This window comes from Puma concolor, chromosome A3 (genome assembly GCF_028749965.1).
Source record: "Puma concolor isolate L17-30 chromosome A3, mPumCon1.1.hap2, whole genome shotgun sequence".
Taxonomy (NCBI): domain Eukaryota; kingdom Metazoa; phylum Chordata; class Mammalia; order Carnivora; family Felidae; genus Puma; species Puma concolor.
Window position 1 is genome coordinate 20,311,751 of NC_141669.1, and position 12,477 is coordinate 20,324,227.

Here is a 12,477-nt window from a genome sequence, read left to right on the forward strand (position 1 = left end):
CGGGAAGACTACTGATTGCGGGTTTTCCTGGCGAACATTTCCCAGACGGCTCCACTGAAACCTTCCTTCCCTTGCTCCTGCTACAGACCTTCCTGAGCCGGACATGGCGGGTATTCCCATGTAGGCTCTCCCAGAGCTGCCAGCAAAGAGGGACGGAGGGGGAGCCGGGCCTCATTAGCCCAGTTCAAGGTCCAGCAGCCTTCCCTGCTGTCCCAATCCGCACCCTAGCGACTCACCAAGACTCCCAGGGGCATCTCCACCAGCCAACCACTCCCAGGCCTGTCTCAAAAGCTAAGAGGTCCTGGATGCTCTTTGGGGAAGTTTGCTTTCTAGAAGAATGTTCAGTAGCAGGCAAGTTCTGGGGTCTAGAGAGAAAAACAGATAGTAACGCACTCATGTCGTCATGTACTGACCGCGAGACCCCTCTCCCCCACCCCGGTCCTCACCTGCTGCTTCCTCAGCCTACTACTGTTCTCTAGTCAGCCCACAGGGAAGGGGCTTAGCACCAGCCAGCTTGAGGCCCACGGGGCTCAACAGCCGCCTGCTGGAGACTCACCTCCTCCTGAGACAGGCGACCAAGGGCTCTGTGACCCTGGCACAGGCCCCCGACTACCTCCCCCGGACAAAAGCCACCAATCTCTTTGGCCCCACCTTCTACTTGGCACCTGCAACAAACGGGGAGGCATCCTCCTCAGTCCCTAGAAGCCCTGGTTTCCAGGGGTACATTTCGTTACAAAGAAGACCCCAATGGGCACATATTCCAGAATCTTCCCTAGGCCCTCCTGGTTTCTCCGCTCCGTGCCTCTACCCTCGGCTTCGCCCACAGCAAGCGTAACGATCCCCACCTTAATCCTCGCACGACCCCGCCTCAGCCAAAGCACAGCCCTCCTTTAGAAAGCGACCAGATACATGTCCCCAGAAGCGCCCCTGCTGGGGCTGGAAGTAGACTGAGAGCATCTGGCATGGCCAAGTTGGCACATCCCCAAGGTCCCCTACACCCTCTCAAATTCTACTGTGGGACCAAGCCCACGGCTTGGGCTGGAAGAAAAGCTGGTGATTGTGAACTGTCATCTGGCCCGTTCCGGGGCCTAGTCAGGTTGCTAGACCAGGAGGAACAAGTGCTCTTAGGTCATCACCCACAAAAGCCAGGCCTCCTCCGAGCAAGCTGGCTGGCCCACACTAAGCCCTCAGGCTTTGCCACATCCATGGCTGCCAAGTTTCTATCCCCACACCGACCCCCTGGGTGGAGCTTGGGCCATCGGGAAAGGCAAACCCCTTCGCGTAAGCAGTGGACGAAAAGCCTAGGAGGGCCCAGAGAGCCAGTAAGTCTGTTTGCAGAAGAAAGGCCCGGAAGAGACGGTCCTGACGCTGGGGACTGCGAAGACCTTAGTGTTGGCCAGTGGGGGAGGGAGCACCTTGGACTGCCTGAGGCAGCCCTCCTCCCCACAGCCCTCCTGGAGTGGTGCTGGTGAACTCCAGGCCAGGAGGATGGAGCCCGGCTGGAGGAAGGGACGGGCAAGCACCACGATTTAGTACAGGGATTCCAACGAGGGAGGGGCGGACGGATCCCCCCTCCTAGCTGCTCCAGCCCCAGGGGGGCCCACCATCGCCACCTGCCACCGTGTCACAGAGCCGGCAGGAAGCAACTGGCTGTGATTTTAAAAACCAATCTGACAAGGAAATAGTAGCTTGAGGCCCAGGACCGAGCACCTCTAAAAGGAACAGGAGACCACGGCCACCAGCTGTGCGCGGACTCCTGAGCAACGAGCAAGGGATTCAAAGCCTTGGTTTAGTTTTGTCACCAATTACTAATTTGCTTTATTCAAATGATGAGTTTCACTGTCCCATTTTTTTTTTTTTTTTTTCCAATGGAAGCCCCCTTGGCCGAGACAGACCTGGATGTCAATTTTATTTTGGTTGGGGGAGAATAGGTAGGGGGAGTCGAGGGCTGACTTTACTGGTGCCTAGAGTTGCAGGTCAGTATCACAGGTTGCTAACAGAAGAATCTTTTGACATCACCAGGGGCAAAAGAGATAGAACGCTACCTGCTAGAGGAGAGCACCTGCGAAAATAAAACCTCCTCCTTTTCCTGCCTTCAGCACCTAGCAACTTCTGGGATTGACAGTCTACCTGCAATCAGGGCAACAGAGGTAAAGAGCTGCAGGGCCGACGCCACGAAGTCCTGAATCCTGGGGAGAAGGGCGCTGGGAGCCCCCTGGCTGTGTGTGTGTGTGTGTGTGTGTGTGTGTGTGTGTGCGTGCACGCGTGCGCGCGTGCACGCGTCCATTCTGCATCGGTAGAATTCTGTTCCTGTGTATGCGTGTGGGATTGATTGATTGGCGTGGGGCTTGTCTGCAGTGGGACCCGAGGCTCAGCATCCTGAGCCCCCCTGCCCCGCTCCCCACTACATAATATTTCTTATACGTGACCCTATCTATGTATTTATATAGCGCCTATCACCGTAGGCCCTATCTTTCTAGGGATGCGAACTCGGGACCATGTGCTCGACAGCACACCTCCCAGCCCTGCCAGTCCCAGGAGGTGCCATCCCCCCTCCCATTATAAAATATATATCTCTATATGCCACATATCTACACCCCATCTATCCAGGCAAGCATCTGCCCATTGGGCCCTCACCCTGGAGCCACCAATGCTGTCCCTGCCTACCGCCAACGCCAGGCTGCCCGCCTCGGTAGGAGGTGTCAGTGCACTCGGGGGCTCCAGGTGCTGCTGGCTCCAACGAAGAGCACAGCTATCATCAGACCAAGTACTAGAAAAGAAATACACACCACTCCAATCATACACACGAGGAGAGAGATGGCCCGGTCCTCCCTCCAGCCCTGACACCCGGGACTCGAGAGGAGGGGAGTAGAAGAGAAGAGGGACGCGCCCGGAAGGCCGGCCTCGGGGACTCCTCTGGCCGCCTGGCTGTCGCTGCGCCCGGTGGCCCACCTGGCCCGAGGGGTGGGGAGCCAGGGCACCAGGGCCACCACTAACTTAGAAGCACCCTGCTCCCCGCACCTTGGTTTGAAACCGAAAGGGAGGGGGGTTGGGTTTTTGTTTTCTTAAAGAAAATCTGAAAACAAACATAATTATAACCAGAACCATAATAATAATTATAACAAAAGGTGTCATCAGCCTCCCAGTATAAAACTGCAGCCTTTGGAGATGACCAAAAACATCACATTCCAGGGGCCAGAAGCCGCCTTGTGCACAGAGGGTGGATGGTGAGGGCCTCATAAAAGAACACACAAAAGGCGACTTAGACAGGAAAGCACCAGTACGTTTTGTATGTTTTTTTATTTGCTCCAGGTGGGGTTTTGACTGTCACTTTCCCACACTCTGGATTATTTCTGATCCCACCACAAGGAGCCCTCGAATCGGCTAATGTGAGAAATTGGGAATGAAGACCCCTTATCTTGCCATCTTGCCGAGGGAGTCTCCTTTTTGAAAAAAAATCAAAAGGTTATTGCGTGAGCCTGGATGAATCCCACTCTTAGCTTTCCACGGTCCGACCACCTCCTCTCACCCCTTTTGGCAGGGAGGAGCGGGAGAACGCGGTTCCCAAATTCTCCTCCTTCACCTTGTGAAAATACCAAGGGGAAAGCCCGCCATGGTTAACGATTCACCTTCAAGCTGCCTCCCTCCTCCATCCTCGGTTAAAACCCTTTGCACATAAGGCAATGTGGAAGCTGATGTTTTTACTCATCTCGCTGTTTTAAAGCACCATTATGAAGTCAGGTTGTACAGTAGTTAACAGTACCTTTTATATATATATCTCATATCTATCATATATATATAAACTGTAAACAAGAGGTAACAGCGGCTTCTAGAAACTGATTTTCTTCAAGGTTTCCTGTGTGGTAGGCACCTGAAATACTGTATAAAAGGGTCTTGTGTGTTCTGTCTCCCTGCTGCTAGTTGGGTTCTGTTTTGCATGACCAGGAATGGTGCTGGCAAGACAGCTCAGTGGCTGGGAGGGAATTCTGCCGCTGAGTGTCACTGTTTTCTGTCCCCTGCTTGTGCTCCTATCTGATCAGGCTAGAGACAACAACAAAAAAAGATATATAGTAAAAAAAAAAAAAAAAAAAAAAAAAAAAAAAAAAAAAAAATCCAATATATAGATTTCTATAGAATTTCCTTTCTTCCTTCTCTCCCATCCTTCCTCTGCAAGGTATCGTTACTATGTCTTGTTACTGATTTTTGCTGCAATAAACCTTCTTGTTTCAGTCACAGCAAGAAACAAAAACCCAAACAAACAGAAAACCCCTCTGAAAAGAGTAGAAAACAAAAGGTTTGACCAAAAAAAAAAAGGGGGGGGGGAGGGGAGCTTGGTTTTGTTTTTAAATAGGACTGAAGATTAACATTGAAAAATCAGGAGATGATGTCCAACCCTTTTTGCAAAAGGCAAAGCCCTCCGGTATTTCCACCTCTGTGGTTTTTGTTTTAAATTCCTTTTTCTCTTCTGGGTGCTGATACTTCTCTCCATCCTCATGTTGTTGGTGTTTTGTTGTGTTTTGTTTTTTGTTTGTTTGTTTAACTTTGTGTCACTACCTCGGTTTGCCCTCATGTCCCTTACACACAAGCAAAATATTCCTTCAGCGGAGCGAAGAGGTGGCGGATGACGGGCACACTCCATGACCGGCCCAGCAGTCTCTGCCTCGCCAAGCGGCTCATGTTGGAGACGTCGGTATAGTGGACAGGGAAGCCAAACACCCTAGAGACACAAGGCAGAAAGGGCAGGGGTCAATGTGGGCGTGGGCGAGTCTGCCAAATCTTCTGCCCTTCTTCACCAAGCACGACTCAGGCACCCAGCCACTTTCTGTGGACCTGTAGGAAAGTAAGATAATCGCTGTCCGAGAGGCGCCTCCCAGTACAAACAAAGTTAGCATTTGTGAAAAACACCTCCGCCTGAGAAGATGGAGACACAGGCACGGCGGGTATGGAAGTCTATATACTTAAATGCACATCCCTAGGGCACGCCTGGGCGGCTCAGTCAGTTAAGCATCCGATTTCGGCTCAGGTCGCGATCGCACAGCCTGTGAGTTCGAGCCCCGCGTCGGGCTCTGTGCTGACAGCTCAGAGCCTGGATCCTGCTTCGGATTCTGTGTCTCCCTCTATCTCTGCCCTTCCCCCATGCACGTGTGCTCTCTCTCTCTCTCCCTCTCAAAAATAATAAAAAATAAACAGTTAGATAGATAAATACACCCCCGCCCCCCCCACCTCTGGTATCTTCTCCACAAGAGCAGACTCAACAAAGGAGTTGGACTCTTGCCTGAGTTCAGAAGCTTCAAGTTTCTGTTTGTTCTGTTCATTTGCATAAATGGTCTCTTTGGCTAAGCCGCAGTTACACTGACACTGAAGAGGTAATCTAGCCCCCGAGTCTGGTTTGCACCAAATCAGAGTGCTGAGGCCGCGAGGCCTACCTTGGTCCCGCACTGCCCCGGTGTGCAAAGTACCTACAACGAGCAGCACAAGTGGAGGAAGATCCTGTGGTTTAGCAGCTTGAGCAAGGACCTCTGGGAGCGAGCCAAGGCACCGCGAACCGATTCCTAGACCCCTCTTACCCTGTGTGACCAACCTCACGATGCACAGGAGTCCTCCCCAGGAACCTGCCCTGTCAGGAAAAACTTGGGAGGACCCACCGCTCACAGGGTACCTGTGGAAGGTACGAGCCTGGCCGGAGGAGGCAGCGATCCCTCCTCCCTTACAGACAGCCACCGCTTCACCCCACACACCCCACGACACCAGCACCCGGCCTCGGTACTACCTTTCCATTTCAGTGCACCATAAGATGTCCTCTTTCTCATTCATGAAGACGGGGAAATGCTGGTCTTTGCCCTGCTTTATGGAGTTCGACCTAGTAGTAATGGTCCTCACTTTGCTGAACTAGAAACAAGGAGAGGAAAAGAATGAGCACTCATCTGCCAGCTGTGTGTCTAACACATGCGCCAGGCCCTTGCCGGGACAGGCAAGTCTGACACTGACAAGTCAGGCCTGGTCCGTTCCGGTGGCCGGGGTGAGGCTCCGGCGTGAGCCTCTGCAGATCCCACCGCCCTGCTCTTCGTCCCACTTTGAGGTCACCCGGCCATCCTTAGTCCAGTCCCGCTGGCCAAGGACTTGAGAAGTAGCAGCTCGAGCCCAGGACTGAACTTCCTAAGTCTTCTGAGAACTGGTTCTTGCACACGTGAAGTAACTTGCAGGCAAAAGGAAGCCAAACGACTCGGGAGCTCGGACACCTCTGGGGTCCCTGCAGAGTGTTGGCGAATGTCGGTGCCTGCTCTCGTGGGCCCTGACGCCTAGTACACTCACTCCAGGAGATTTCTCCAGAGAGAGATGCGGCTTCCACATCACAGGAGAGATGTGCGGTCCCGAAGGCTCATGCAACAGGCCCTGGCCAAAAAGCTTAAAAGCCTGAGCGGATCCAGGGACTGTGGCAAAGACGTCTTATCGAGTGTCTGCTTCCCACAGGACCAGCAGGCGATGCTCAACGGATGCGCCGGAGACTAGGAAGGACTTCTGATCTCTCTCCTTGCCCTCCAAGCTGTCCCCCGGGCCCGCCCCTCTGGCCGACTGGCTGCATGACCCCGTGTCACCTCCCAAAGTGCATTCTCCACACTAGCTGTGGACACGGCCCCAGAGGCCACTCCGGCTCACCCCGCCCTTTCTGCCCCTCTCCCTGCCCCCCCCAGCAGACGGCTTTGGTGCCAGGGGGCTAACCTTGGCTATTCTGCCGTGCTCCAGACACTCCTGCAGCTCCAGCTTATCATTCACAGTGGATGCCAACGGCCTAGGAGGCAGAAAGAGAAGGTAACGCCAGAGACCAGGAGAGCATCGGGGACGCGCCTGGCGGCCATGATTCACACGGAGAAGGAAAAGAGGGCTGATGTCACCCACACACGTGCGACCCCCTTCAAACGCCCCCCAAACACAGGCACACACACTGCAGCCATCCAAGGACAGTGCAGCAAGTATTAATCCTTAAAGGGAAGTTCCACAGTGGTCTCAATCCACGAATAAGCAGGTAACACCTGCCCCAAAGAAGGAAAACCCAATAGCTCTTGTTAGTTATCTTTAAATATACTGAGCTTTCAAAGTATCTGTCAGGCTTTGGGGGTGACCAAAGGTTCTGTATCTTGACTATGGTGACGGTTTCCACGGGTGTATATGCTGGATGAAATTCATCGAAGTGTGCACCTTAAATGTATAGTTAAAAAGGCCTATGTTCTTGCACAGTCCCCAGAAGACTAAAATTCCGTGACATTCAGTGTTCACTTCTCACAGGGCAGAGCAGATCACTGAACATCACCTTCGGCGCTGACCTTTTCTGACCTTTCAGAATACTTAGTGAAGGTTTCCCATGGCAGTCCACCACCTCAGCGCGGGACCCACAGGGACCCACGGCCTGAGTGGGCGCCTCCAGCCTCTGCCCTGTTCACGCACACACTCACTCTACTTGGTCCCTTGTGGTACCTCTGGTCCTCCTCGAAGGTCAGAGTTCTAGAATTTTAGAGTCGGAAGAAGCAAGTGAGAATAATCCCACAGGACCAAGATCCGTGAGGAGACACTGAGTTTGTGGCTCCATGAGACACCGGATTGCGTAATCCAGTCTGCCCTTCCAGTACACATACGTCTTGGGAGCTTAGGAGGGCACTGAAACAGTTTTCAGGCCAGCTATCCTCCTGACCCATCTCCTTCCCATCAATAAGCCCTCACAAAAGACAGCAAGCAGTTTTGCTACATGGGTAGGAGGCTAGGGATGTTCCTACAACTTCACGCTAATGGCTGAGAGGAAGAGGAGAAGACTGAGGCCAGGTTAGACGATGTTTCTGATTTATAGATATAGCAAGGTATATAATCCACTCTTAGAACATTCTGGAAAAGAAAAAAAGAACATCCTGGAAAATATTTCCCTACATAACAGATATGTAGATTGGGTGGATCTCACTCTGCTCTTAAACAGACTCTCAACCAGAACTCCTTTCTCCTCATAGGCCTTTTTAGAATGCATTTATTCCACTGAAGAAATGAAGTTGCCTGCGTGAACATCTGGACATTAAAATCTCTACCTGTGTAACCTAAACAAAGAACATCCTTCCAACAAAGGACCTGAAGCTAACAAAGTGTGGGGATGACAAGCGAAGCTGGACCCTCTAAGCTGCCCAGTGTTGCTTCGAGGGTCCCTCTCCTGGAGCAGATGTGGCCCAGGTGTGGGCACCACTCCTTCCCATCCCACATCCACCCTCCGTGGCTTCACCTAGAAGACTAAGGACAAGCACAGTCTGGATCCATCACCGACGTGGGAGCGCAAACTATGTCACTCAACAGCATGGGGATTCTCCTTTTGTGTAAAGGGTGCCCTTTCAAAGGTCCTATTTCGGCCATTAGTTTCTGATTTCTCAGGCAAGTATTTTTCTATGCCCTGACTCGCCTTCTCCCTCAAGGAGAAGGAAACAGAGAAAAACACGGCAGAGCGGCAAGCTGGTCAGCAGGGGTGGCTGCCCAAGAGGGCCCCTCAGTGACCTCCTCCTCCTTGGCCTGAGCTGCCTGCAAGACACCGACCCGCAGCCACCCCAGACCCGGGCTCTCTCACCAACCTGTTCATACCAGGAAGGTTCCCCCAGAAGTAGCGGGCCCTGTGTGCAGCTGACACTTCTTTGGCATCAATCATCACAGGGTTGGACTACAAAACAGGAGAAAGATTAAAGATGAGCAACAGAGGAAAATCAGAGTGCGCCAGGAAATTTTGCTAGTTTTAGAGCCTTACAGCCTCAAAGCCGCTTACTCCTCTCTCAGGAAGCCACACAGTGGAACAGCCTGAAGCCTCTAGGAAAAGCCAGAATGGAACCCAGCCACATTCCACATGCTCTCATTAGAACATTCTAGACCACTGCAGTCCAACTGAACACCCTGTGATGACGGAAATGTTTTCTGTCTGCCCTGTTCAATGGAGTAGCTGCAGGTGGCTAACAAGTACTTGAAATGAGGTTAGAGCGACTGAGGAATTTTAATGTCAATTTAAATACCACGCGTGGCTGATGGCTACCCTATTGGACTACATACCTCTAGCTCACCCAGAGGCTCTGAGTAAGAAAGTTCCAATGAGTGTGGATGTGTTCACTGTGTGTCCAGATTATGAGCCAAACAGACGCTTGCGCTTAACGTAAGAACACCGAGCGGGAGCATGGGCTCGAGCTCCCAGACTGCCCACCCCAAGAATGCCTCTGGCCACAGAGATCCTGAGTGCACGGCTCCAGCCGGCTCAGAGCTGAGCTGGGACCCACGGTAAGCCATGTTTTTTCCTTCTCAGATGCCACAGAGCATCTGTCGTGGTGCCAGGGAGTGAGGGCAAGCCATTCTGGTTGGGGAAAATTGATCTGGCCATCTCAAAGGTTCCCCCAGTGAAGCACCACACAGAACCCCAACTCTAGGAGTCTGGCACCCCACCTGACTTAGGAACAGTCCTTCAAGCCCTGAGGCCCACACCCACACACTACCTCTTAGAGTGAGACCACAGGTTCTTTCCAGGGTCGGCTTCTAGCAATGTTTCCTCCCTAAATGGGAAGCCCTGAGCTTCCCAAACAGGCCCCTTGCAAAGCAGAAGTCACCAGTCCCCAGCTCCACAATGCAGATGAGACAGGGATAAAGCAGCAGTCCAAGGTAGAAGCCATTAGTGAGCTGGCCAAACCAAGGTTGCTGGCTATACCTCGAGAAATCGCGAGATGTCCCTCTTGTCACTAACGCCCATGGCCACCACATTCTCAAAGAGCCAGAAGAAGGGGCGATCATCTCCCTCCTTGGGCCGCGCATCATGCAGGAGGCGGTAGAACTCAAAGAAGAGCCGGCCAGTGCCCTCTGAGAGGTCGGAAGAGAAAGCCATCAGCTGGGGCTGTCTGCATGAGACAGTGGTGTGGCTCGGGCACAGGGAGGGCAAGGGAGGACAGGGTCATTGGGAGTAGCTGTCCCAGGGCAGAAATATCCAAGTAGGAAACCTACGTGCGGAAGCACCAGCTCAGAAGGTGGAGGGGTGAGCACGGCACCTACCGTAGAGTCCTTTACGGGCAGGGTTGACGATGGAGAGATCATTGCAAGGACTGCCCCCAATCACCAGATCGAACGGGCCCCATTCCTGGATCTGGGAGGATAAAGGTAATGTGATGGCCTGATGTCCGGGGACAGAGGCAGAAAGGAAGAAATTATCTGTGAATTTGGCACAAAAGTACTTTGGCATGGGAGAGAGGAGACCCAGCTGCTTGGTATGCTCACTACATACATTCGTACCTAATACCACATATATGCCCCCCTCCCCCAAACACACACACACCACCCCATGGGCACTGAGGCTCTCTGAGCTCAGTTTCCTAAACAAAGGGATTCAACCGGATAATCTCTGAGGCCAGCAGGGAAACGGCGTGCTCCTGACAGGAAAAGCAGCCACTTAGAGGGAAGGCAGTCCGGGCTGGGCAGCTGCATCTGAGGGTACTTTGTGCTCTGCACATTTTGGACATGGTATCTGGGCCATCTGAACACCCTCCAAACGCCCTTGGGGATCCCCGAGGGCCTGCACTTTCAGGGGTAGAGCTAGATAACTGGAAAGACAAAGGGTCACTTGGGCAAGACGCTGCCAGAGCCCCCCAGAAATGGAGGCTGGTAAAGCTGTTGCCAAAAGTATTAGAAAAACGGGAACCAAGGCGCTCTAGTAAAAAGGCCCTGAAGCTAGCTGGGGGCTGCCCATCTTCCTCTGCAGACAGGAGGAAAACGGAAGAGGAGAAGAGGCTGGGGAAAAGGACAAAGGAAAAGAGCAAATGAACAGAATGCAAGGGGGCGCTGCCGCCCTCCCCCCCCCCCCCCCCCCCCCCCCAGGAGCAAAGCGCAAGGGACGCAGAGAAGGCGGGACGGGTCCCACTGCACTGACATACATGCTTCTGTGTGACGCTGCGGACGTCCCCGACGTACATGATCTTCCCCTGGTGCCGCACCATGCCCACTGTGATGGAGTCCTCACACACCTCGGAAGCGATGTAGCGGTCCACCTGAATGCCCAAGTCCTTCAGCACCAGAAGCCCTGTGCCAGCCAGCAAAAGGCACGGTCACTGGGTCTCCTTCCCAGCACCCTGGTCTTCGCAGGGGGCTCTCTGGCTGGCTAGACACATGGGTCAGCAACAGGCCTGAACCCTACCCTGCCCGGTAAGCTGCAGGATCCTTCTGGACCTCTGTCATGCCTACTTTGGCATGAGCAAAAAGGCAGTCAAGAGCAGACAACAGATGGTTTTCAGGACCAGAGAGAATAGCAGGTGACTTTTGGGGAGGCCTCTTCTTTGCTGTTTCTACATCCTGCATATACTAGCCTTCCTCACCCCTCACCCATGGCCTCCTGCTGCAACTCTACCCAGCCTCCAAGACTCAACATAAATGCCACCTGTTCTACAAGGTTTCGCCAACACCCCCCCACCCCCACCCCGCAGCCCCCTGGAAGCACCTCCCTGCCCCTGGAAGCCCCTAGCACTCTGCGTCTCTCCCCAACTCATTACAACGGTGTGTATTTCTAATTCAGCAGTTAGGTTGCAAATGGTCTTCAGGACAGAGAAGGAGTCTCATTTGTGTTTCCTCCTGAGCGAGCTACACTCACTTTCTTACCACGATCCCTCCACAAATGCCTGCTAATTGAGGGCAAGGAAACAATTAGAACAGACCCTGAGAGCTTCCGGAGAAACAGCATCATCTCCACTGCTCGACAGGCCTCCCCACCAAGGAGCATTTACAGCCTGTTGGGGTGTGACGTGGTTCCAGAAGGCCTCAAGGTTCTGGCCTGGGAAACCAAGGCTGTAAATTAACTTCTCCACGTTTACATAATATCAACGTGGAGCTGAGAACAGCACATAAGCATCTGGCCCGGGATGCTACCCCACCCTGGCCCTCTGACAGCCCGTCTCCCTCTGGTCACAAGTTCTGAAGAGGGTTGTTCCTTTCTTAAGAACTGAGAAGCCGGGGCGCCTGGGTGGCTTCGTCAGTTGGGTGTCCGATTTTGGCTCAGGTCACGATCTCACAGTTTGTGGGTTTGAGCCCCGGGTCGGGCTCTGGGCTGACAGCTCAGAGCCTGGAACCTGTTTCAGATTCATGGTCTTCCTCTCTCTCTACCCCTCTCCCACTAGCACTCTGTCTCTCTCTCTCTCTCAAAAATAAACATTTAAAAAAAAAAAAACAAAACTGAAAAGCCCTCAGGGCACCTGGGTGGTTGAGGTCATGATCTCCTGGTTCCTGGGTTGGAGCCCTGCACTAGCATGGTGGAGCTTGCTTGGGATTCTCTCCCTCTCTGTCTGTCCCTCCCCCTCACATGTGCTCTCCCTTTCTCAAAAGAAATAAACGTTAAAAAAATTAAACCTTTAAAAAAAAAACAAAAACAAAAACGGGAGAAGCCCTCGGCCTAGGGGCTTGGCAGATGGACAGAGGTCAGTGGCACCTCTCAGGAGGGCACTC

At 53.0% G+C, this 12,477-nt stretch overlaps 1 protein-coding gene across 6 annotated transcripts in view; it reads right to left on the reverse strand.

Annotated features, from left to right (window-relative positions):
• Nucleotides 1-3,281: 3,281 nt before the first annotated feature.
• DNMT3A (DNA methyltransferase 3 alpha) overlaps nucleotides 3,282-12,477 on the reverse strand; it is a 100,407-nt gene continuing 91,211 nt past the window's right edge. For all 6 annotated transcript variants that reach the window (XM_086700142.1, XM_086700141.1, XM_086700145.1 and 3 more), the window contains 7 exons: nucleotides 10,920-11,065; nucleotides 10,045-10,135; nucleotides 9,707-9,855; nucleotides 8,598-8,683; nucleotides 6,721-6,790; nucleotides 5,771-5,889; nucleotides 3,282-4,717 (listed from right to left, as the gene is read on the reverse strand). In XM_086700142.1, coding sequence (XP_086556268.1) covers nucleotides 4,576-4,717; nucleotides 5,771-5,889; nucleotides 6,721-6,790; nucleotides 8,598-8,683; nucleotides 9,707-9,855; nucleotides 10,045-10,135; nucleotides 10,920-11,065 — 803 coding nt within the window. In that variant the 3' untranslated portion in view covers nucleotides 3,282-4,575. The remainder of the gene's footprint in view (nucleotides 4,718-5,770; nucleotides 5,890-6,720; nucleotides 6,791-8,597; nucleotides 8,684-9,706; nucleotides 9,856-10,044; nucleotides 10,136-10,919; nucleotides 11,066-12,477) is intronic.